This window comes from Hippopotamus amphibius, chromosome 3 (assembly GCF_030028045.1).
Source record: "Hippopotamus amphibius kiboko isolate mHipAmp2 chromosome 3, mHipAmp2.hap2, whole genome shotgun sequence".
NCBI classification, from domain to species: domain Eukaryota; kingdom Metazoa; phylum Chordata; class Mammalia; order Artiodactyla; family Hippopotamidae; genus Hippopotamus; species Hippopotamus amphibius.
This window is the reverse complement of record NC_080188.1, coordinates 41,136,078-41,163,540: the sequence shown is the minus strand read 5'-3', so window position 1 is coordinate 41,163,540 and position 27,463 is coordinate 41,136,078. Positions and strand designations below refer to the sequence as shown.

At 35.7% G+C, this 27,463-nt stretch overlaps 1 protein-coding gene across 1 annotated transcript in view; it reads left to right on the top strand.

The window, feature by feature from the left end:
* The first annotated feature begins 5,934 nt into the window (after positions 1-5,934).
* TMPRSS11D (transmembrane serine protease 11D) overlaps positions 5,935-27,463 on the top strand; it is a 63,312-nt gene continuing 41,783 nt past the window's right edge. Inside the window, exon 1 of the mRNA XM_057728624.1 lies at positions 5,935-6,037. Within this exon, the coding sequence (XP_057584607.1) occupies positions 6,030-6,037 (8 nt within the window). The 5' untranslated portion in view covers positions 5,935-6,029. The remainder of the gene's footprint in view (positions 6,038-27,463) is intronic.

The following is a 27,463-nucleotide window of genomic DNA, read 5'->3' as shown; positions in this document are numbered from 1 at the left end:
AAACAGAATCCAAAAACACATTAAAAGGATCATAAACTATGATCAATTGGGATTTATCCCAGGGATGCAAGGATTCTTCAATATACACAAATCAATCAATGTGATACACCATATTAACAAAATGAAGAATAAAAATCATATGATCATCTTAATAGATGCAGGAAAAGCTTTTGACAAAATTCAACACCCATTTATGATAAAAACTCTCCAGAAAGTGGGTATAGAGGGAACGTACCTCAACATAATAAAGGCCATATCCGACAAACCCACAGCAAACATCATTCTCAATGGTGAAAAACTGAAAGCATTTCCTCTAAGATCAAGAACAAGACAAGGATGTCCACTCTCGCCTCTGTTATTCAACATAAGCTTTGGAGGTCCTAGCCACAGCAATCAGAGAAGAAAAAGAAAAAAAAAGGAATTCAAACTGGAAAAAAAGAAGTAAAACTGTCACTGTTTGCAGATGACATGATACTATACATAGAAAATCCTAAAGATGCCACCAGAAAATTACTAGTGCTAATCAATGAATTTGGTAAAGTTGTAGGATACGAAATTAGTACACAGAAATCTTGTGTATTCCTATACACTAACAACAAAAGATCAGACAGAGAAATTAAGGAAACAATCCCATTTACCGTTTCAACAAAAAGAATAAAATACCTATGGATAAACCTACCTAAGGAGTAAAAGACCTGTAAGGAGAAAACTATAAGATACTGGTGAAAGAAATCAAAGACAACACCAACAAATGGAGAGAAATAACATGTTCTTGGATTGGAAGAATCAATGTTGTGAAAATGACTATACTACCCAAAGCAACCTACAGATTCAATACAATCCCTATCAAATTACCAATGGCATTTTTCACAGAATTAGAACAAAAAAATTGTACAATTTGTATGGAAACACAAAAGACTCTGAATAGCCAAAGCAATCTTGAGAAACAAACATGGATCTGGAAGAATCAGGCTCCCTGACTTCAGACTATTCTACAAAGCTACAGTAATCAAGACAACATAGCACTGGCACAAAAACAGAAATACAGATCAATGGAAAAGGATAGAAAACCCAGAGATAAACCCAGGCACCTATGGTCACCTAATATATGACAAAGGAATCAAGAATATATACAATGGAGAAAAGACAGTCTCTTCAATAAGTGGTGTTGGGAAAACTTGACTGCTATGTGTAAAAGAATGAAATTAGAACACTCCCTAACACCATGCACAAAAATAAACTCAAAATGAATTGAAGACCTAACTGTAAGACCAGACACTATAAAACTCTTAGAGGAAAACATAGGCAGAACACTCTGACATAAATTGCAGCAAAATCTTTTTTGATCCACCTCCTAGAGTAATGAAAATAAAAACAAAAATAAACAAATGGGACCTAATGAAACTTAAAAGCTTTTGCACGCAAAGGAAACCATAAACAAGACCAAAAGACAACCCTCAGAATGGGAGAAAATATTTGCAAACAAAGCAACCAACAAGGGATTAATCTCCAAAATATACAAGCAACTCATGCAGCTCAATATCAAAAAAAAAAACAAACAACCCAATCCAAAAATTGGTGGAAGACCTAAATAGACATTTCTCCAAAGAAGACATACAGATGGCCAATGAACACATGAAATGATGCTCAAAATCACTAATTCGTAGAGAAATGCAAATTAAAGTTACAATGGGGTATCACCTCACACCAGTCAGGATGGCCATCATCAAAAAATCTACAAACAATAAATGCTGGAGAGGGTGTGGAGAAAAGGAAATCCTCTTACACTGTTAGTGGGAATGTAAATTGATACAGCCACTATGGAGAACAGTATGGAAGTTCCTTAAAAAACTAAAAATAGAACTACCATATGACCCAGCAATCCTACTACCAGGCATATACCCTAGAAAACCATAAGACACACGCAACCGAATATTCATTGCTGCACTATTTACAATAGCCAGGAAGCAACCAAAATGTCCATCAACAGACGAATGGATAAAGAAGATGTGGTACATATATACAATAAAATACTACTCAGCCATGAAAAGGAACGAAATTGTGCCATTTGCAGAGACATGGATGGAACTAGAGACTGTCATATAGAGTGAAGTAAGTTAGAAAAAGAAAAACAAACATCATATAATATCTATTTATGGAATCAAGACAAATGAATTTATTTGCAAGGCAGAAATGGAGACACAGACATAGAGAACTAATATATAGATCCCAAGGGGGATGGGATGAATCGAGAGATTGGAATTGGCATATATACACTACTATGTATAAAATAGATAACGAGAACCTACTGATAGCACAGGGATCTCTACTCAATGTTCTGTGGTGACCTAAATGGGAAGGAAATCCAAAAATGAGGGGATATATGTTTACATATAGCTGATTCACTTTTTTGCATAGCAGAAACTAACGCAACATTGCAAAGCAACTATACTCCAATAAAAATTGAAAGAAAAAAAAAACCAGAATCTGCACATAGTAAAAAATAAAATAAACTTTGCCACACTTAGAAAATCCAATTACTGCTCAACTTTTAAATTTACACTTACACTAAATGTAAACATTTATATTTAAACAACATTTTACAACTTTCAAAGGGTGGGCACATCCATTATGTTTCTTTTTCTATCTATATAATAACTCTGTGAAGGAGATCATGACAAATTCATTACCAGCCATAGCCATATGACTATGCTGCCCTAGACATGATGACTAATAATCTCCAAATTCAAAGAAACCACTGTGGTCCACACCTTCTTAGATCATCTGCCTTTTGGTTGTTTTCTTCTGCTCATATTGTTATGACAGGTTCCACTGAATGACTCATATTTCTTTTAAAGCTAGGTCTTTTTTCAGACATTTGTGTATTTGGAGATACTGTCTACCATGATCTCCCCATCTCAGCTTAGGCAGGCAAAAGAACCAATCCTGATAGCTTATACACTACATGATTTATCCTCCATCAAAATAAATGATCTCTTCTATTGATATTTCTCTGAAGCCTCTTCCTGTCAGTCCTAGGTCACATTGTCTTGGTTTTATGAATGTACAGCTGGAGGAATAAAATCAAGCCTATGGCAGGGAAGAAGAAGATCTGATAGATTTTGTACAATGTCATTCTACATTCCTTATTCTTGCAATGGCTTCCCCTAGAGAACAGAAAAGGTCAAGGCCTATCCTGCCATGCCCTGAGGATCTGAAAATTAAAAGTCAACATCTTTTGAATCAGTCCCTGTTAAGAGCAATTCCTTTGCCTCACAAAAGATAATATTTTGGGTTTTTTTTTTTTATTAATTTTTATTGGAGTACACTTGCTTTACAATGTTGTGTTAGTATCTGCTGTGTAGCAAAGTGAATCAGTTATATGTATACATATATCCACTCTTTTTTAGATTCCCTTCCCATTTAGGTCACCAGAGAGCATTGAGTAGCACTCCTTGTGCTATACAGTAGGTTCTCATTAGTTATCTGTTTTATACATAGCAGTGTATATATGTCAATCCCAATCTCCCAATTCATCCCACATCCCTTTTCCCCCTTGGTAACCAGAAGTTTGTTCTCTACATCTGTGACTCTGTTTCTGTTGTCACAAACCATACTTTCATGCCCCACCTCTCTTTCTGTGTTGAGCTCATCACAAGAAAGCAGGAAGTTGCTTTCAGACTGAATGCAGCTTTTCCCATACCTCTCCCCTGACTCATTCACAAGTTGTGTTGTAAATAATGACAGGAAACCAGGATCTGCATTAATTCATTCAGTTATTGGACATTCAAACTATGTGTTGACTAAGCACCTTCTTGTTGAAAGGGGCTTTGCTGATTGCTCCAGGAAATACAAAGAGGGAGAAGAAAGAGCACACATAGTTGGGGGAAACTACTGTCAACAAAAACCAGAAGATGGATGATATACTTAATATCTTTAAAAAAATTATTAAAATAAAAACAAATTTTTAAAGGTCATTAAAATTTTTAAATAATTTGCCCCTATAAATTATTTTTCATTCGTGAAGGTGATCAAAATACTTCACATAGGAGATGGGGTTTCAGTATTTTATGATGAATGTGTTCAGTGTGATATGATTCCCTCTTTAAAATGCAGCCATTAAAATTCCTAATAAATAATGAATCTAGGTACTATATTTGCAAGTTTTATATAAGTTTGAAATTATATCAAAATAAAAAGTTATACTTTTTATACAGCCACTAGACACATACACAGGTACTGGAAATAATATACACAGCTACTAGAGATAAAAATTAGTAACACAAGAATTGGACTTCCCAGGTGATGTAGTGGTTAAGAATCTGCCTGCCAATGCAGGGTTAATGGGTTTGATCCCTGATCCGGGAAGATCCCACATGCCTCGGAGCAACAAAGCCCGTGAGTCACAACTACTAAGCCTGAGCTCTAGAGCCCATGAGCCACAACTACTGAGCCTGTGTGCCACAACTACTGAAGCCCACACACCTAGAGCCCGTGCTCCGAAACAAGAGAAGCCACTGCACTGAAAAGCCCATGCACTGCAATGAAGAGTAATCCCCACTTGCCACAACTAGAGAAAGCCCATGTGCAGCAACAAAGACCCAATGAAGCCAAAAATAAAACTAAATAAATAAATAAATTTATTAAAAACACACACACACACACAAAACCCCACAAGAATATGCTTATGAAATAACATTGAGTATAATAAAAAGCACAATACAAAGCTATACGCTATAACTTAAAAAGAGCTGTACATGTGAAAAGTACTTAAAAATTAACATATAAAATGAAAATGGTTTGTTTAGGTAACTTTGTTCAAATGTTTTTAATATATTGTTTTATTTTTTTTATTAAAAAAAAAGTTCAGAATATCAGGCATGAGATATAGGATCTGATGAAAATATAAAGGGGAAGGGTAGGGATGAGTCCACGCATTCCTGTTCCTGTTGTATGATTTGCACATTATATAAAAAATGCATAAGTAATTGAACACTTCTTGAGTTGCAGTCCTGGAGCAAATTCATTAGCCATTTGTTATCAGCAATTTACAGGATAAAGTCATAGAACTTTAGAGATGAAAATGTCCTCTAAGACCATGTGATTCAGCTTCTCATTTTCTCAGTAAGTAAATGAGACTCATAGAGAAATAACTGATTTTTTACTTAGGCTTCACAATTAGTTAGTGAAAAAGTTGAGACCAAAATTCAAATGTCCTAATTCTGTTACACATTCATATTATTTAGCATTCATTATTTCTTAGCATAACCTTCCAAATTTATCTCCTATCCTTCCCAACATAATAAACAGGAATGTCCTCTCTCACTTCCATGCTATTCTGCATGGAATACTCGTACTGCACTCTGCTGTCCACTCACCTACTAGCAGCATTGGGTTAGAATATTTTTTTAGAAAGCCATACTCAGAAAAAGGCAAAGTGAATTTTAGTTCCAACTGTTCTGCTTGCTTATCCCACAATTTTGTATATGTACTCAATTACTTCTCTGAATCTGTTTCAAATGCTATGAGAAAAACAGAATTTTATCACAGAGAAGGGAGAATTTAAAGGTAGTACTACTAATTAATATATGCAAAATATTTTCTGATAGTTTTTGGCTTGCTATGGCGAAGAATAAGGTGATGACAACATGATAACGTGGGTAAGAGTGTCACATCTTTTTTAAATTAAAAACTATGACACTACAGCCTGTGGAGTAGTTGCAAGCTTTCACAAAATACCTATCACCTGTTATTATGTTTAATCACAATTTACCAGAATAGATAAAATTTTTACTGATTTGTAAAATTTCCTGTCTATTTTTGATTCCGTTCCATAAGTCACATGATTGGTTCAAGTTGATTTCTTCAGACTTGTTTAACAAGTTAGGTTTTAATTACATGGGATTTCCTCCTTTGTCTTCAGTCCTTTCATAAATCGCACATAACATAGGAGAATCATTCATTTGAGCAGGAATCTCAGAGCAATTGGATAGGCAGAAAAAAGGACCTCTTTATTACTCAGGATTAAAATGTATAGGTAAGTCCTGTTTTTGCCTCTGTAGTTTTGAAGTTTTGACCATATCATAAAGCATGTGAAAAATGTACAGAAGCTTAAGAAATTTTGGCTATGCCTAGCAATCTTCTGGTTACTTTTCTCAAAACTTCACTGAAACTCTTAGATATTTTTTATGCTGGATAACATGCTTAAATAAGGTGCTGGCTACTTGACTAAATTTCTAACAAAATGGATAAACCTAAAGAGATGGCTTAGAGTTATGAAACCATTTTTAAATAAGGAAGTGTTTTTGTTTTCTTGTGTGTAACTTTTCAAAATACTGATGTGTGACTTTTAAAATGCAATCACTAAAAAATTCCTCTGTTGTTTTAAAGTTTTTTTAAGGGTTTTGTATTTCTACTCCTGTCACAATATCATTACCAGCTATTAAATATGCAGTGAATTCCAAAGTCCTCTTTAAGAAAGCAAAGGCTATATCTGTCTACCTTTTATGTACTATGATATTATTAATTTCAAGTAAGTTTTTGTTGATACTTAAGAAAAAAATAGTATTTGCCTAGTTTTCTTTTCAGTTAATAGCTGCTTATCTTCATATACTTTCACACAGAAAAGCAACAAATTGTAGCAAAATCTAGAGTTAGATGGTACAATCGCAAAATTGTATAATTTGATGTTTGTGTCTCCATCTATGAGTATATTGTTCATTTTGTTTTCTCATGAACAAAGAAAAGTATGATACTGATAAGTCATTTTAAAAGAGAAATAAGTAAAATATGGACAATCTGTTGGCCATGTTAAGTGTAGCTGAGTTTATTTTAAATCTCCTGAACTTTAGAAAATTCAATCAAAATTTAAATAATTATAATAAAATACATATACAATTATGTGCATAAAAAATGGGTAGGGCAGTCTGCTTCCAAAAATAACAAAAATTAACAAGTAATAATATAAGAAAATAATAAAAAATAATTTCATATTCATACAAGGAATAGGTTTAATAACCCATTAAAATAGGTTAAAATCTATTAAATAATTTGTTCTCATTTTATGTGAAAATAAATCACAAAATTGTATTCGCTCATTGACTATCACTTTGTAAAACTACACACGTGAAAAAGTCTAATGAGAAATATAAAACTAATCATGTTTGCTGTATTACAATGGTGAGCTTATGAATTATATTTTTCCCATTATTCCTAAATCTTCTATAACAATGTGGTTTTTTTTTGTTTTGTTTTTTTTTAGAAGTGGTTTTTTTTTTTTTAGCATATTGATTTCTCACATGAGTTACATAATTCTTTCTTTCTTTCTTTCTTGGCTGCATTGAGTCTTCACATGGGCTTTCTCTAGTTGTGGGGTACAGGGGTTGCTCTTAGCTGCAGTGCACAGGCTTCTCGTTGTGGTGGCTTCTCTTGTTACGGAGCACTGGCTCTAGGCATGCAGGCTTCAGAAGCTGTGGTTCACAGGCTCTAGACCCAGGCTCAGTAGTTGTGGCGCACAGTTAGTTGCTCCACAGCATGTGGAATCTTCCCAAACGAGGGCTCGAACCCGTGTCCCCTGCATTGGCAGGCAGATTCTTAACCACTGCACCACCAGGGAAGTCCCAACAATGTGGTATTGTTTTGGTAATCACAATACAGTTTGAAATGTATTTTGCTGAAACTTTTAATTTTGCATATTTCTCTGATTTTTTAAAAAAATTGAATCTCATAAACAGCTAAATGTCATTCAAAAGAAAAGGAAATGTAAACAATGGAAATAATGAAAGTGATATACAATTTCAGAATGCCTTGAATCAATCTAATTTCTAAATTGATCCATCCTTACACTCAATCAGAACCAAAATTTACAATTACAAAGAATCCTCTTTGCAACTTGGTTTCTATGGATCACACTTTGAAATATTTTATCTCTTAAAAATAAGCTGTATCTACAAATAATCAGTTTTTCCTTTTTTATTAACCTAAAAATATATCACTTAATTAGTTTTGTTCATTGGTTGGTTGGTCAGTTGACTTTTATTGGAACGAGATAATCAGAGTCACTATGCCAAATTGGTGAAATTTTGAAAATAACTTATGGAACCTGTTCATCAATTTGAGGACCCATGATTAGAAAACAATACTTTCTGTCAACGTGAGTAAAGAGTAGAATTCTTAGTGGGAAGAGGAGAGCATACTCAAATGGCTTGGGTAATTTAAAAGTAAAAAAAATTTTTATTTTGACAGGACACATGCCTGAGTTTAATAGTGCAAGGAATGAATTAAAACAGTTTCCTACTCTACTGGAAAATTTTCATCAGCATAAAGACACACCTTACTATACTCAATTTAAAAAAACCCTCAAACGTCACTATCTTCCAATTCCTCCATGTGCTCTGAGCGGGTAGGGTATCCAAATTGGGTTGGGGAAGGGAAATGGAAGTAATATGTTTTTAGGTAATTCTCGGTCATTTTGAGGTAATTTTAAGTAAATCTCCAGGTAATTCTGTGATATCTTTGGTTGACAATAGGGTATCTTGAATGGTTTGATTACTTTTAGGTATAAATTAAACTCCCAGACCTCTTTTAGGTTGTCCTCTCCTGAAGTTTGCAAAGATGCTATGTTTCTTTCTTTACCTACCTGTTCTCCCCTCTCTGAAGAAGGAAATCCTGTCAGAGGACCCAGGAACCTGGGCAGCTGTGTTATCATGATACAATTATTATTCATTTCAAATCCTTAAGTATTCCAGATTTTCTCAGGGTCTCTATGAGAATGTCTTTTGCACTGGATTACATGAAAAGTATAAGATGAGGTTTGGAAAATAAGATGAAGATTAAAAGCTGGAATTCAGAATGTAGTTTAAGGAAAGATTTAAGGTAAATGAGCATATCGCAGCTCAGGAACAGACACGTCTTAGCAGGACTCCTCCCACCATAACAAATCTTACTGCCATTTTCTTCCTTGTTGTCTGTGCTCATGATATGATTAATTGACCACAAAGATCTGCCAAAGCCAATCAAATGCTATGGGGGAAAAAAAAGCTGTAACTGTCAGAAATGCATTCCAAATTCTGCCTGTTGTTGCAATTCTGGTTTATGAATTGCTATTTTAATTTTCAAAAAACATGCTTAAAATTGTAAGTCAGCAGGCAAAGGATATATATCTTAATAGAAATTAGGCAAGTGGATAGCAACTTATCTTTACAGTCAGGGAACCCAAAATGTTGTATTTAAAGTACAAGGTATCGCCCATAAAAGCCTCAAGCCACATGCTAAAACAGTTGCCCATTTGGCCAGAATATACTTCTAATGTTGGTACAGGCTGGAGAGTGATGATGGCATTATAATACATGGTAACTGCAATCGGTCACCTAGAACCATGTATTTTCTAGCAAACTCTCTTATATCTACTGCCAATTTGTCCTCCAGAAGGCACTCAAGCTATTTCCTCAGAAATGTGTTACTTATCTGACTCATGCCACTCCAGCTCCCAAGATGTCTATGGTTGACACCTCTAAAATAAGTGTCAATATCTGGACAAGAATCAATATCTGTGGTTGTAAGGAAACCTAAAGATACCCAATCCAAATCCTTAAAAGGTATTGCTCCAACTTGAAGGATCTCATTCTCTTGAGCAAAAAAAACCTGCCATAATTTCAGTTTTTCAGCGTATTCTTTAAGTCTAAATTTAGCATATGCTCATGATATATAAAATTAAAGCACCATTCCAAGTCTAAAATCATTCATTGGGTAACTAAGATTATTGAAAATAAAACTGACTTTGGAAAAGTTTACACTGATGAATAACTCAGCAGAAAGAAATGCCAGATTCTATGGAATATTTACAATATCCACGTGCCAGAAGTATAAACAAGTGTATCAATGATTAATAAAAGGATATGTGAGCTGAGGTTTCAAGGCAGTGGATAAATAGATCCATCTAATAGTTTTCTAACCTAGACTTTTTTTATTATGAATTACACAAATTAAAACGTGTAATTTCCTTCTTTGCTGGAATATTCCCATCGGAATAGACACACCATGCTATCTTCAGTTAAAAAAAAAAATTCCTCCCTTGATCCACATCCCTTCTCTAGCTATTGCCTCATTTCTCATTTCCTCCCCTTAACAGCAAAACTCGTAGAAGTTTGTTTAGACCCACTGCCTCCATTTCTATTTTCTTAACTCTTCACTTTTTTTACTTTAAAATTTTTTATTATGAAATATATCACACATAAAAACTAATTTCAAAATTAACCTCTGAGTACTCAGCACTTATTAAGAAAAATAATATCACCAGTATTTTAGAAGACCCTGTGGTCCCTTCCCCAATTAAATCCTGTTCACTAACTGCCCTCCCCACACCCTGCCCTTGAAACTGTTTTCTGTCATGGTATCTAAACTTCTTTGATTATCTTTATGATATATATCTCCCTAAAGAACATATTGTTTACTTCTACTTATATTTTAAATTCATTACATGGGATCAAAATTATGTTTTATAAGGTGTATAGTAATAACTTATTCATGTTCATAGCTATAAGAGATTCCATTGTAGGAGTACAGTATAACTTACATATCCACTGTTTGGGGATTTTGCCATTACAAATAATGCAGCTCTGAACATTCTTGAATGGGTCCAATGGTACAAATGTGCGAGAGTTTCTCTTGGGTATGTTCTTGCAAATGAATTTTCTGGGCCATAGAGTGTGTGCATGTTTATCTTGAACCTATTCTTTCTTATGCCATCACAAACAGATTCTCATGTCTACAGCTCTCAAATAGCTCTTGTGTAGCCAGCAATCACACAAAATCCAGTGGTCAGATCTTAGAGTTCATTTTACTTAACAGCTTCATGGCAGATCATTCTCTCCTTGAAACACAGTCTTCACAAAGCTTCCAAAACATCATTCCCTCTTGATTTTTCTCCTACTCACTGGTCAAACTTTCTGAGTTTATATTGCTGGATCCTTCTCATTTTACTATTGCCCAAATTCTAAGTAATTTGAGGTATAACTTCTTTTCTTCTGAAGCTCTACTTACTTTCTGTGTGATTCACTTTCATGGTTTTACAAACTTCTCAATTGATTTTCACATACACAAAAAAGTGAGAACTATTAGCTTAGATGGGAATTGAAGCTGACTGAATGAGATCAGCTAGTGAGAAAAGTAAACACCCAAAGAAAGAGCATGGGGCAACAATGGACTCTAAAGTTTGTACAGAGGAGAAGCAATCAGCAAAAGACATTTAAAAGGAAAGTCAAAGGATAAAAAGAGAGTGGAATCATGGAAATTAATAGAGAGTGTTTCAATAAAAAGAAATGGTCAAGGGTGTGAAATGCTGCTAATAGGCTATATCTTATCTTCCCTCAGAACGTCATGAGTGCCTTAAAGCAAGGACAATTGGCCATTTTTTAAATATCCCCAGTGTCTAGCAGAATGGCATGATAAGCACTCAATATCTATTGATTTTTCCACCATTCATTCAATAAACTCTGTGTTAATACAGTGCCCACCATGTCCTGGGTTGAAAATAAATAAGTAAATAAATAAATAAGACCTCAGAAAAAGAACACAGACAAAAAAAACCAAGAGGGATCTTTGTACCATCATTTAATCTCTCTTTAGAATAAATTTATCTATTCGTCTGGAGAATGGATAAGATGGAGTGGATATCCCTGAAGTTCCCTTTCACTGCTAACATTCTGTGATTCTGCAGAATGTTACCACCCGTACAAAATGCCATTACAAAAAAATGATATTATATGCTGCTAAAGCTGGTTCTACCTAAAAAATGGACTGTAGAATTTACCATTTACTGAATACAGGCCAGAGTTCTAAATACTTTACAAACAGGACCCCGTTTAATTTTCCCCACCCTCTGAGGCATGTGATTATCCCCATTTTATGAATGAGGAAACTAAGGCTTAGAGAGGTTTTTTTCATTTAGAGAGGTTTTGTCATATTGTGCCTGTCTGAACACAAAATTTGTGCTTATCATTATTGTACTATATTATCTTTCTATATTACTTATTTTTTAAAAAAGTAGAAAAAAAAAAGCCGAGTAAATAGATACATTTGTTCAGGAGACAGAAAGGAATCTCTTATGTGTACGGCTCTTCATGTCCATGCAAGAAGCCATAGCAATGTTCAGAGTAGACAGGGCCTCACTTCCATCATCTCATCCACCCTCCCATTGTGCAGATACACTTAAAAACAGACCATCAAAAACTTCAGGAGATACAATGGAGAACTAATCACAATCCCTCTCAATCCCTCAATCCCTCTCCTCATTTGACTGACCACACACATGGGGCCAAATGTCAGACAATGCTCTAGTTGTGTTAACAAATTTTTAACTTATTTATCCTCACAACAACCTGGAGGTTGGTACTAATGTCACCTCTATTTTGCAGACAGGGAAATAAGGAGAAGTAAGGTAACTGCCCAGGTTTGCACGGCAAGTAGATGGCAAAAGTGGAACTTGAGCCCATGGGGTCCACTTCAGAGTCTGTACTCTCAACCACGGCCTCTCTCACAAATCTTAGTCTACTGGGCAGTGGAGTAAGGTGATGTGGGGATGAGGTGATAGATAAGGATCATGCACACAGACAGATATTCTTAGGGGAATAAAGTATTTGCAAAAATTGAGAGTGTGTAGTAGACATGAGAGAATCTACCTAATGGAGTACTCATAGAGCAAGAAGGAACCATCCATGTGAAGCAGGGAAAAGGAAGGAAGAGTGTGAAGGTGATAAGGAAACTCACTGATTCTTCATTCAATGACAAAGGAGAAAACTAAAGTCCAGAGAAGTGATTTGCCTAGTGTCAAGTAGCTTTTCTGATCTCTTCAACAGTGTTTCCACCACCCCACACACACCAACTTATGTATACTGCTTCCCAAGATAAAAGATATACCTGCAGCACTTTTACTACAGTTCTGAGGAATATATTCTACTATGTAGGCTTCAAAAATACTACTGTCATAGACCTTGGAACCCTGCTAATTTCATTATGACACAAAATCATCCTGGGAAAATGATGCTGAGAATCTCAATTCTTTCCTCTGCTTCTTCAGAAAATCTGGGCAAGAAGCCACTAGGATTAAGTTCAGACGGTTTGAGTACAAGATGTTGTTTTTAAAAATATATGGATGCAACCAAATGTTACTCAAGAGCATTTGAAACAACTAATCTTCGGTTTGGTCCATGATTCATTAGAATCTACTTTTTTTCTATGAGAACAATTATCATTTACTGGATATACTTAAATAGAACTAACCGTGATAAATACATATGGGATTCTCGTTTCAGTCTCCAATTCTTCCAGGTTACTGGTAATAACCCTGAACCAGTAGCTCTGAAAGAATAGTTCAATAAATTTCTAGATTCTCTATTCTATCATTCCCACTAACTTATTTCATCCAATTTGTGCTGAAATTTCTTTCTTGCTTTAGACCCTTAACTAATACATTTTTACTTAACTTGTACATTTTTTTTTCTTTCTTCAACCCCATCATTCATTGTTCCTCCTTTCTTGCCTCCCTGCCTCACACCCCCCCAAGTAAACAATATTTAAAATCTTATATATATGTCTCTATACAAATTAAACAGGATTGTTTCCTTGGTAATTGTTAGAATTTTTTTAATATATGGGTCTATATATAACAATCAAATCAAACATTGGAAGATGAACACATTCGGGGCAAAAGATGCTGTCTTGAGCTTCTCCAGAGTGTGATGTACCAAATTTCTCACCTCACTGGGACACACTTTCTAGAAACAATGGAACAGGGAATATCCTGATATTTAGTATTACAGATCGGGCCACACTGAGCTAGAAGTAAGGGCCCCTAAACATTTCACCCATTTACTTCCTATAGAAAGCAAATATGTATCTAGCTTTATATTAGGGTTGGTATATTTTGACAAATCAGTAAATTAAGGTTTTGGACATTTCATAATGATCTTATAGCAGAAAAGGAGTGTCTGTGTACTTGGACTTTAAGAAACAGAGAAGAAACTAGGATGTCTCCAGTAAAAATCCCTCTGTTCTGTCTTAGAGTTACTCTGATCTAATTGTATCCAAAATCCTTGTTACACAAAGTGTGGTCCCTGGACCAACAGCATCAACATCACCTGGGAGCTTGTTGGAAATGCAGAATCTTAGGCCCAACCCCAGATTCACTAAGTTTAAATTTGCATTTAACAAGCAATTGATACATACATTAAAATATAAGAAGTACTGAATAAAAGTGCAACAAAGCTAAACAGCTACAACGTAGTCTCCCAAGTATTCAAAATGGAGTGAGAGGTACAGCAAGAAGTGTCTTTGTGTGTTTAAATATTAATGAGCATGCCCTCTAAGCTGGGTGTGTGATATGATTTGCCATTCCTCTCTTACAGAAACACTTGGTGCCTTTGGCAAGTCAGAACTCACAGAGGAACATTTCCCTAACTGAGTTCCAAGAACACTGTGCTCCTCAAAGTGTTAGGTATTTTGGAAATAAATGTTTCTGTGCTCAAATAAGTTTGGGAGACACTGCTATTTAGGCAGTACAGGCTGCATAAGAAAGGAAGAAATAGGAGAATTGGAGAATGCACAGAAAATGAATGGCTTTTTTGTCATTTAGCATCTGGAATTAAAATATAAGTTTTTCTCTAGGATTTCTTAGGTTTTTTTTTTCCACCCCGACAAGTAACAGTAATATTTGTGACATACTCCCATGGATCTAGTCAGGCTTATAAGCAATTTCCAACGCACCTCCTTGTAACTCCACTCAAAAAAAAAACAAAACAAACAAACAAAAAGGAAAAAGAAAAAGAAAGAAAGAAAATACAAATGAGTGAGAGGAATGTTATGCTAGAATTGTCTGCTCTAAATTGTGTAAGAAGTAAATCATTTCAAAACTCTGATGCTTTAACTGTTACTTGTAATAAAGTGCTTGCTCTTGTCGTTGTTATTAACAATAACACACCACTGTATTTCAACACCTAGCTGAGAATTGCTTTCCAGGAAATGGCACTGAAACTTGAACTGAATGGGTTACTGAGTCCTCTTCTGTCTCTGTGAGTTCAAGTCCACCCTCACTGTCAACTATTCTTTGAAAGTTTGGTAATTTTGTTATTGCAGTAAGTTAAGAATCATTAAAAGATAAACAATTTTAACAGCTTTGTTGAAATTTAACTATGTATCATAAAGTTCACTTGTCTAAGGGTACAATTCAGTGGTTTCTAGCATATTTATAGATTTGTGCAACCATCACCAAAATCCAATTTCAGAACATTTTCATCATCCCAATAGAGACATTTAATTTTAAAAATTAATTTCAAATGCACATTTTTAAATTAGAATTTTGACAATAAAATATCACATGCTTATAGGTCACGAATATGTCTTTGTAATTTGCAGAAAGATGGCAAAATAATGTTGGTGCCAAACGGTTGAATATCATCTTTAGTTAAAAAAAAATTTTTAAAAAGGAAAGGAAATAAAGGGAAAGAATAAAGAAAAGAGAAAGAAAATCTAGTTTTTGGAAACTAAATCTATATAGGAAAAAATACTATTTGGAAGAAACTAGGCAAGGAAGCAAATCTTCAACTAAATAGTTGTTTCTTGCTCTAAAACTACTCTGGGCTCAACACTTTCTAGAACTCAGGTGGAAAACTAACACAGAAGAGCAGTGCCCTCTAGAGTACATGCTAAGCTCTCCCTAACATCAATCAGCAAGGAGACAGGTAACCTGTGTCAGAACTTTCTCTGTTACAGTTGTTGGTATTGAAACACCAGGTACATGTTTTTTGACAGTGGTAGAGTCAAGAGAGCATTACTCCCATGACTTTGTGGATTTGATGATTCCTAGAGAAACATTCTTAAAATATCAGCATCGTCAAGTTCCATAAATATTTTATCTGTTCTGTTGTTTTCAGATCACCTACGTAGGCTCACCTTTGCAGACAGTGCCACTGTGTACCATAGAGCCACTGTGCCTGTTTGCACACTGAAAAGGCTCCATAATCTCAGTTACAGACTCAGAACCCACCCTTTGGTCAGCTGTACCAGCTGTACCAGCAAAGTTGTCCTTCCTTATAAAAGCAAGTGTTTATTAAGTTTAGCAGAGCAGTAACCAGAATATGCCTTTAAGTCTTCAACTGACTCTTTGTCAGTTAGGAGTCTTCAAATATCTTCTATTAATAATTATGCAGGGCTAATTCTATTTTTGAATATGGAGGTATACGCTGAGTAAACGAAACCTGGCAAGCTTTACTGATCTATGTCCAACAGCATTCCTCAAACCCTCCTCAGCAGTCCATTCCATTCTCTTAACCAGACCATCTGCTTGAGGAAAATGAAGCATGAGTGTGACAATTCAGATATACCATCTCTTTCCTTAGTCTAAAGTAAGATAAATATCAAACAAATATCAGAAATAAGTGTCTGGAAATGCTTATGTCATTTTCTTTTTAGCTGTTTATTGGAATATAATTGCTTTATGCTGTTGTGCCAGTTTCTGCTGTACAACAAAGTGAATCAGCTGTATTTATATATATATCCTCATATCCCCTCCCTCTTGAGCCTCCCTCCCACGCTCCCTATCCCACCCCTCTAAGTCATCACCAATCATCAAGTTGATCTCCCTGTGTTATGCAGCAGCTTCCCATGAGCCATCTATTTTACATTTGGTAGTGTATATACGTCAATACTCTCTCACTTCGTCCCAGCTTCCCTTTGCCCCCAGCCCATGTTCTCAAGTCCGTTCTCTACATCTGCATCTTTATTCTTGCTCTGCCACTGGGTTCATCAGTACCATTTTTGTAAATTCCATATACTTGAGTTAGCATACATTATTTGTTTCTCTCTTTCTGGCTTACTTCACTCTGTATGACAGACTCTAGGTCCATCCACCTCACTACAAATAACTCAATTTCATTCCTTTTTATGGCTGAGTAATATTTCATTGTATATATGTGCCACATCCTCATTACCCATTCATCTGTTGATGGGCATTTAGGTTGCCTCCATATCCTGGCTATTGTACATAGTGCTGCAGTGAATACTGTGGTACACATATCTTTTTGGATTATGGTTTTCTCAGGGTACATGCCCAGTAGTAGGATTGCTGGGTCATATCATAGTTCAATTTTTAGTTTTTTAAGGAATCTCCACACTGTTTTCTATAGAGGCTGTATCAATTTCCATTCCCACCAACAGTGCAGGAGGGTTCCCTTTCCTCTGCAGCCTCTCCAGCATTTGTTTTTTCATTTTTTGATGATGGCCATTCTGAGCAGTCTGAGGTGATACCTCATTGTGGCTTTGACTTGCATTTCTCTAATGATTAGTGATGTTGAGCATCTTTTCATGTGTCTGTTGGCCATCTGTATGTCTTCTTTGGAGAAATGTCTATTTAGGTCTTCCGCCCACTTGTGGATTGGGTTATTTGCTTTTTTTGGTATTAAGCTGCATGAGCTGCTTATATATTTTGGAGATTAATCCTTTGTCAGTTGCTTCGTTGGCAAATATTTCTCCCATTCTGAGGGTTGTCTTCTTGTCTTGTTTATGGTTTCTTTGGCTGTGCAAAAGCTTTTAAGTTTCATGAGGTCCCATTTGTTTACTCTGGATTTTATTTCCATGATTCTAGGAGGTGGGTCCAAAAGGATCTTGCTTTGATATATGTCAAAGAGTGTTCTGCCTATGTTTCCCACTATGAGTTTTATAGTGTCTGGCCTTACATGTAGGTCTTTAATCCATTTGGAGTTTATTTTTGTGTATGGTGTTAGGAAGTGTTCTCATTTCATTCTTGTACATGTTGCTGTCCAATTTTCCCAGCACCACTTATTGAAGAGGCTGTCTTTTCTCTATTGTATATTCTTGCCTCCTGTGTCAAAGATAAGGTGCCCATATATGTGTGGTTTTATCTCTGGGCTCTTTATTCTGTTCCATTGATCTATATTTCTGTTTTTGTGCCAGTACCATACTGTCTCGATCGCTTTAGCCTTGTAGTATAGTCTGAAGTCAGGGAGCCTGATTCCTCCAGCTCCACCTTTACTTCTCAAGATTGCTTCAGGTATTCATGGTCTTTTGTGTTTCCATACAAATCGTAAAATTTCTTGCTCTAGTTCTGTGAAGAATGCCATTGGGATAGGGATTGCGTAGAATCTGTAAATTGCTTTGGGTAGTATAGTCATTTTCACAATGTTGATTCTTCCAATCCAAGAACATGGTATGTCCCTCTATCTGTTTGTATCCTCTTTGAATTCTTGCATCAGTGTCTTATAGTTTTCTGCATACAGGTCTCTTGCCTCCTTAGGTATTTTATTCTTTTTTGCTGCAATGGTAAATGGGAGTGTTTCCTTAATTTCTCTTTCTGATTTTTTGTTGTTAGTGTATAGGAATGCAAGAGATTTCTGGGCATTAATTTTGTATCCTGCTACTTTACTAAATTAACTGATTAGTGCTAGCAGTTTTTTGGTAGCATCTTTAGGTTTTTCTGTGTATAATATCATGTCATCTGCAAACAGTGACATTTTTACTTCTTTTCCAATTTGGTTTCCTTTTATTTCTTTTTCTTCTCTGATTGCTGTGGCTAAAACTTCCAAAACTATGTTGAATAATAATGGTGAGAGTGGGCACCCTTGTCTTGTTCCTGTTCCTAGAGGGAATGCTTTCAGTTTTTCACCAGAATGATGTTGACTGTTGGTTTGTTACATATGGCTTTTATTATGTTGAGGTAGTGGAAACGTTTACTTTAAAACAATGGGTACAAGGCCGTATTAGAGCTCTAATTTGAAAAGGAAGAACTTTGATTTTCTTTGGATAAGTCTCCCACAGTCAAGAATTTCTTCCCCTGAAAAGGCCTATGAAATCAGCCTGATTCATGAACAAAGACTTGTTCTTGATATATGTCACATTTCTTTATACTCTTTTCAATATCAGAATCAATACCTGCTTCTAGCCAGTGCCTTTCTTGGAATGATTCTTGAATATGTTCAACATAGAGAAACCAGAATAATGGGAGCAGCCTTCTTAAAATAAAGACATTATTCATGAGAAGGAAGGAAGGAAGGAAGGAAGGAAGGAAGGAAGGAAGGAAGGAAGGAAGGAAGGGAGGAAGGGAGGAAGGGGGGAAGGAAAGAAGGAAGAAAGGAAGGAATGAATGAAAGAAGGAAGGAAAATCCCCACCTTCTTAGAGCTTCTAAACCAGTGAGCGGAGACAAATGACAAACTAAATAAGTAGTATGGTATATCAGAAGGCTCTGAGTGCTATGAAAAATAATAAGGCAGTTAAAGAGGGTAGAGAGTGCTAGAGGACGAGAAGCAGTTTTAAATAGGGAAGGATCATTGAGAAGGTGTTAATTTAGTAAAGATTTGAAGGAAGGGAGGGAGTGAGCCCTAGGAAAACCTAAGAAAAGTGTTCCAAGGAGAGGGAACAGAAAGCACAAAATCCCTGAGGTGGAGAGTGCCAGGATGTTTGGAGCACAATAAGGAGGTAGAAAGAAGTAGGAGATAAGGCCAGAAATATAAAGAAACATGGAATCACATTAGAAATACCTGAAAGTAGCATCGCCATGCAGCACCAAGAAATTGTGACAAAATATTATAAGATATATACCCAGGGTTATCTTGGATGTCTGAAAAACATTTCAGCATCAGCATTCTTAATCTTGAAGATTTAAGAAAGTGTTAAAATGCACAAAAACAATGTTGCCCACACAAGAGAAGCAGATGGCATTCAACATGAAGCCCTTAATGGGGTGATCAATGTGGCATATTGGTGGCATAGCTTGTGCCAAGACCATTTTGTTTAATTAGATGCTCCACTTCCTTACTTTTTATGGGGTGAGGAGGGCACATCTGTACTACAAAATGAACACACCTGCAAAACAGCAAACAGGAACAAAAGCTCAGCCTATAGCAGTGAACTGGTTGGGAAAATCTACCTGCAATGAAACCTTTGACCTTGGTCTCATTACATCATGCCACAAGTACACAAAATATTCAGCTAATGAAGGACCACTCCTACTCCATTAAACCATCAGTCAACTGTTTAAATAACCATACACCCAAGCACCAGCATGAATAGTCACTTATGTTATTTCATTCATTTGACTATTCATGCCTCTTTAAAGTGTAGGCTAGCTAGGACTTCCCCGGCAGTCCAGTGGTTAAGACTCTACACTCTCACTACAGAGGGTGCAGGTTCGATCCCTGATTGGGGAACTAAGCTCCCACATGCTGTGCAGCACAGCCAAAAGAAAAAAAAAACCTAAAAATAAATAAATAAATCAGGTGTAGGCTAAAGAAGTATAGACAAAATTTTGTATTTCTTTCTTTTCTGTTTGTAAGCCACAATGAAAAGTTCATTTTCCCTGGGTCATGGTTCACTGCCTTTTCAGTCTCATATGTAAAAATTATTTCACTTAGGACAACTGTGAGATTATATGAGTTTAGTAAGTATTAATTGACAGCTGCCTAAATTATATACACACTGATTTTCACAATGCCAAGTGCTTTCACTTATTACTGGATATCTAAGGCTATAATAATGGGAAGTTCTTTATGAAATCAAATTTATGTGTGTTGGCATATCTACTAAACATTTACATTATATTTTTTTTTAATCCAAATGTAGTGAAATTAGTTGGTTTCATACACTTTTTTTCAGAGCTTTAAATTACTCTCTCTCAGATAATGGCTTCAAAAAAGGATACCCCCAGTTCCAAGATCTTTTCTCAGGCTAGACATACCTTTCCAGCTAACTGCTGGGAATTATCATACAATAGTTATTAAAATTAAATATTGTTAAAATATCCAGAAAAAACCTCAAATTGTCTATTCATATAACTAGTATAACTAATTGCTAAATTACTCAGTCTGAGCCTTCAGTCTCATTTTGAGCTGCTGCACTTGCCTCTGGCACTGAAGTCTCTATCGGGGAATGGTCCTAGTTTTCCATCTTCCATGTTTCCCTCAATCCTTCCCATTTCCACCCCATAGTCTCTACCAAGCCCTAGGCCTGTCCTATCCCATTCATGGACTAATGAGTTAGTCTCCCCAGTAAGACCTCCTGCCTCCCGGCTCCCTCCCATTGCAGCCCAATCAGGCCACCAGATTAGCCCTTCTACAACACTGTTGTTTTTCTGTAACTCCTCATTTCTAGAACCTCAATGATGTCCTAAAGCAAACAAAGACTCCAAATCCATCACATTTAGTGTCTTCTATAATCTCAACTGATGTTAGTTTTCCAGGTTATTTTCCGTTTACCGATCCATAAGTGCAATACAGGGCCAATTTCTGTTCTCCAAGCACACTTTGCACTTTCTGCATCTTTTGTTCGTGTTTCTCTAGCTACTCAGAAATCCTGCCCATCCTGCAAAACATAGCTCACATGCCACATGTTCCATGAAGACTGGAAACAATTTCTCCATCCTTTAACCAAAAGTTACTTCTTTGACCTCTCAATTTCTATAGCATTTGGAGTGCTTATGTGCCACTTCTTACCTATCACTGTAGAGTTATTTAAGGAATTTTATTTATTTTTGCATGTCTGGCAAAATAACAGGCATGTAAAACCAATAACTATTTCTGAGTAAAGCAATTAACGACTTTAGAAGAAGAGTAGAAAACTAATATTAAATTTCTACTCCAAAAAGTACCTCAGTAGAGGCAGCTGTGGACATGTTCCTTTCTTTTGGTATAAGGTATATGTGTAATAACACCCAGATGTCAGTTGGAAAAAACTGGAGTTCATGAAAAACATTACAACTAAAGATATAAATTAGAAATCATCTCTAAAAAAGAATGTGCATAAAGTAAGTGTTTAAAAAGTGGAGATAGAGTAGAATAGGTAAATAGGTAAAACTGAGTATTTTAAAATGAAGTACATTTTTTTTCTCGATAGTATAAATTAAATATGAATAGAGAGTAATAAATAAGATTAAATTGATTAATGAAAAGAATTTCATCTTACTCCAAAGGTGTCTTGTGCTCCTTTAGTACTTTATAGTTTATATAGCATGCATATTATCTGCTTTAATTCTCACAAAATCCTGTGCAGTGGTTTTGGTATCACCATTGTACAGCCAGGGCAACTGAGACTGCACGATGTTAGAAGGACTCATTCAAGATCATTCAGCAGTTACTGGAATAACAGTCTTCAGTTCTTGAGATCTTTCTAGTATATTTCAGTTGTCCCTATAATAATGCCTTAAATTCTGAAAAACTTTTTCAGAATTTTACAAATAACTGTCACATATATTTTATTTTTCTCTCTTTGGATAGGGAAGGTATTGTTGTATCCATTTTTAAAATAAGACAACTGGAGTTTGAAAAAATGATTTATGTGAGATCTAATAGCTTAAATTTGACAGACAGAGAACTTGAATCCACGTCTCCAGTTCTCTTTCCACATCTCCTTAGAAGTCTTTTACGATGTCGGAATTAAACACTATGCTCGGAAGTTTAAAGTCAGTGAAAGGAATCTTTTATATCTCAGGTCTTTCATTTCAAAAATACGACTGATATTAGAATGAAGGAAATCTTAAAAAGAAGAAATAATTTTTAATTTCCTTACTTATTGCAGAAATGTAAAGTGAACATTATTAACAAAGAATATATTACAAAACTGTAACTACTTTTCAATGTAGCTGGGTCCAAGTAAATTAAAACTTGACATACTATGCTGAAGTATAATCTATACTTTTTCCCTTCTCTAATAAGTGTTTAATGCAGCCCAAGATTTATCCTCAAACACCAGAACTCAGTGAATTTTTTTTAATCAAGTAATAATTGCTGTAAAACATCTTAAAATATATTTCAATTCTATAATAATAATAATAAACTGGAGAAAGAATGTCCATGGGAGTTCTGGGCTTTTGAACATGAGCTGCCCATTCTCCTTACTTGGCCCTGCAATAAACCTTTTACATCTCCAAAATAAAAATTTCATGTCCATGAAATTCCAGTATATGAAAATAATTCCTTCAAGTTTAGAACCAATTAGATAAAGTATGAATAGACATCATAGAAAAGGAATTAATTTTTCTCCCAGCATTAAGGATGAGTTTGTCTTATTATGGCCACACTCTCTCATGGGGTTGATTCTGTGGCCTGGAACTGTTAAAAAGAGCCTGAGTTCCAGGATACAGCCTGAGTCCTAGGAAAGGAAGAACCTAACTAGCCTGTGAAGCAACTGAGCCCACACTCTTGGCTTCATTGGCAACAGGTTCTCCTGAACCATCATCAACCCCCCAACTTAACTACTACATACATGCAAACATAGGCACGTGCTTACATAATACCTATTAGTCATTCGTCCATATCAATTTGCAAACTTTATGAGAAAAAAATGAATCCTAGATTGGCTTTTCCCTCAAGCAGCAGATTCCAAAGCTTTGAAACATCATTTCAGATCTGTTGTATACAGTTGTGCAGTTTGTACAATGCACAAAAATGCTGGTTCAGGGGGCAACCTGAAAACTGAGATTGTGTCTATGCTCCCTGCCAAGCTGTCTACCCCAGAGTAAAGCTGCATGCAGCCTAAGGAACACCCTTGTCTGTTTCCCAGAGAAGGTGCCTTCTCCTAATTCTCACAAAAGCATTGTATAGGCTTGCTCAGGCCCCTAACCACTTGCCCAGTCTCTGTATCCTCAACTGGTATAAACTGATTTATATCATCAAGGAATATAAACTTATTTAAATGTTACCCAAGATAAAATTAAGTTGGAAAGTAAACCACTGAATTAAAAGAAAGTAATGTAGTGCATTCCAAAGGTACATGTACATACAATGTGGTGGATTTGTGATTCAAGGATAGGAATTTTATCTTCCATATGAACCGAGAGTTTTCAGAATGCATCATGTTTCAATAAAACATATTCAAGAAGTCAAGAAGTCTTAAAATTATGGCACTGACTCTACCATCACCCAGCTGTGCAATCCTGAATAATCCTGTGTCTTTCTTTTCTTTTAGAGCCACCTCAGTTTATCAAGACAAAAAAAAAAAAAAGCTTAATAAAAAAATAAAAGTATTGGACTAGATCAGTGATTTGCTGAAAATAGGATGGGGTCCTTTTCCCACAATTCAAAATCAGAGAAGCTACTCCATTTTCATCTGTTTTAATCATTAAGCTTCCACACCTTTCAAGACCTTGTTTGAACAAAGTATACCTCAACTTAAAAACTTAAATCATTAAATTGGATAGTCTCTATTGCCTGCCTCATGATACCATCTAAAGTTAATGATAGGGATTAAAATAGAGTAAGTCCCTCTATTTTGGAACCATTTCTCATATTCTTCATAACTCCAGCATAAAATGTAAATATATACACTCAAATATATGTTTGTATATCCTATAATACAAGAGCTATAGAAATATTTTTGAACTTTCCATTTTTTAGTATTAACAATAAGGTAGCAAAAAAAGGTAGTAAATGTGATAGAAATTAATAACAACAACATGATAATTAACAGAAAACTTCCTCCCATCTGAAGTGGCCATTTGTAGTTTGAGCTTGACAGACCTGGATTTGCATTCCAGCTCTCTTACTAGCTGAGTAACTAAGCTTCTATTTCATTATCTGTAGACTAGGGTTTTTAATAGGGATTAAATTAAATGGTGTAGAAAAGTTCAGCCAGTACATGGTAGGCAATCTATAGGTTGCAGAGATTATTCTCTGACCTATATTTTGTCAGTATTTAAAATAAGAATGTAAAGCATACAATCTTACATAAACTCCCTCCAAACTATAGTAAAACTTATTTTTTAAATGCCTCTTTGCAGTCATTCATAAATTTGTCCATAGCAATGCCTGATGTGGACTCTGTAATGGGTATTGTGTAGGAATGGGGCATATCCTGGCAGACAAGATGCAACTCTACCTTTCATGAGTTACAGCCTAGATATGGATACAAGCACATGAAGGCATAAGGACTTAACAGAGAAATTCATTGAGCATTATGAGATCAAATGAGGGGCAGCAAGAGGAGAAAAAGGTAACTACCTGGAGCGAAATGAAAGATGTTTAAATTATTTTAAGGATAAAAGAGAATTATCCAGGTATGACATTTTCCAGGCAAAACATATCACACACAGAAGGGACTGTCACATTTGATGTGGCCGGGGTCAAGTGGGCAGGTGAGGATGTGGAAGAAGATGAAGCTACAGAGGTGATATGATTGGCCTTAAATGCAATGGAAGGTTTGAATGCCACATGAGGATTTTGATGAGCTGTAGATAAATTTCAAATGAGGTATTGGAAAGGGAAGATGTCAGACCCTAAGATTTACATTTTTTAAATCCCTTGAAGGATTTTACAGTGTTGATTGGAAAGAGGCAAAAATCTTGAATTCGATCTGGATTCCTCTTTTTCCCACATCTCATAAGTGAATCATCAGCAAATCCTCTAGGGTCTAAATTCAAAATATATCCACATTCTGACTACTTCTTACCGCCTCCACTGCTACTATCCTTGTATAAATTACCATCATCTCTCACTTTGATTATTTAATGACCTCTTAAGTGGTCTCCCACTCCATCCCAGGCCCACTATTCCTCAGGAAGTGCCCAGAGTGATCCTATTAAAGAAACAGATCTGATGTCAGTCTTTTGCTCAAAACTCACAAAGACTTGTCTAAGAATAAAGATCGAAGTTCTTACATTCAAAGCCTTAGGTGATCTTCCTCCAACCACTAACTCCCTATACCTTATATCTTTCTGACTTTATTTTCCTCCAATGCCCACCACCCCTAACTTCGTCACTTCAATCAATTTCAGCTGCCTCTCTTGCTGGTCCTCAAATTTACCATGTGAGCTCCTGGCTTAGGGCCTTCAAACTGCTGTTCATCCGCCTAGATAATTCTCCCCCTGGTATCTTCATGGCTTGCTCACTCACCTCCTCTGGTCTTTACTCAAATGTCAACTCCTCAGCAAGGCCTTTCTTGGCCACTCTATCTAAATTTTCAGCACCCCATACATACACATTTTCCCACCTCTTTCCTTTTTTTTTTTGCTTTATTTTTTTATCTTACTCATTTCTCTCCCCCCGCCCCCATTATTAGGACTGCTATGATTGTTTATTTTCACTGTGTTCCCAAAAATTAAATTTTGCCTAGAACACTGCGGTCATTCACCGAATGTCTCTTGATTAGTTAATGGAAGAAGGGAGAAAATTTAATAGGCATTTCACATAATACAAGACAGTAACAGCCAGAATTAAGAAAGAGATAGAGGTAATGTACAGAAAGATTTAGGCAGTAGATATAAGCACCAATGACCTCTCAAATGTGGGAACTTACCAAGAGGGAACAGGTACAGCTAATTCCTAGATCTTTAACTTACAGTACCAGGTAGATGGTAATGAAATTCATCAATATTAGAAATAGCGGGGCATGAGTGCAGTCTGGAGAAAAAGATAGCAAGTTCAGTTTTGAATTGTTGTATTTAAGGAGGTTGTAAAACATTCATAAGATGTCCAGTGCATAATTGGAAATAATGGTGTGGAGCTCACAGACAGAGGTGTGGGCTGAAGATCTATCTTAGGAAATATTATCCTATTACATGCTGGCTGAAACCAGGGCAAAGGATGGGATCACTGAGGAAGAATACATATCAGGAGGAAACAATCATGGATCAAATCTTTGTTATTACCATACCTGAAATCTTATTTAAATGGATGCAAAATTGTCCAAAAGTCCTCTACAGGCATACTATGTATATCTGAATTTGCAATTACCCTGTCATTGTTTTCCTCTATTCTTATAAATAATGGAAAGTTATTGCCAAGTGACTTCATTAATCCACAACCATATATTAGTTCTAACTATGTGTCAATGGCCCAAATTAACTAGTATTCCTACAAAAATCTGATATATTAATGTAAGGTATACTTTCAAATTAAAATTAAATCAATAATTATTTTATTGCACATTTACTATGTGTAAGAACAAAATCCTAGCACTCCATTTAATAAGCACTCAATAGTTGATTCTCTTTTCCTCCTCCAAGTGATGTCACAAGAGATAGGAGTCCCCAAACTTTTCCATCTCTTATAGTGTGAGGGAGGAAGTCTATATCAAAGGAAGTCCATGTTCTTTTATTCTAACCATCCTTGTTTACATTTCCAATTCTGTCACTCCTGAGTTATTTACTCTCTGAGCCTCAGTTTTCCTATCTTCCAAATAGGGATCATAATACCCACCTTATTAGACTATTATGAAGATTGGCAATAAGCATGTATAAAGTCTGACATTTAGGTTCTCATATCATAATAAGAGCATAGATTAAGCTCTCCAACATTCATGTAATTTTCCAAGTCAATGAGAAAGAGAAGGAAAGAGAGGGAAGCTGATAAAACATGTCACAACTGTATATTTGTTTCGCTGTTTACATGCAAGCACTCAAAATTTCATTGATCAGGATCCTGCTTTAAAAGCAAATATTTGCTTGCAGATTCAGTGTTAGCATACATA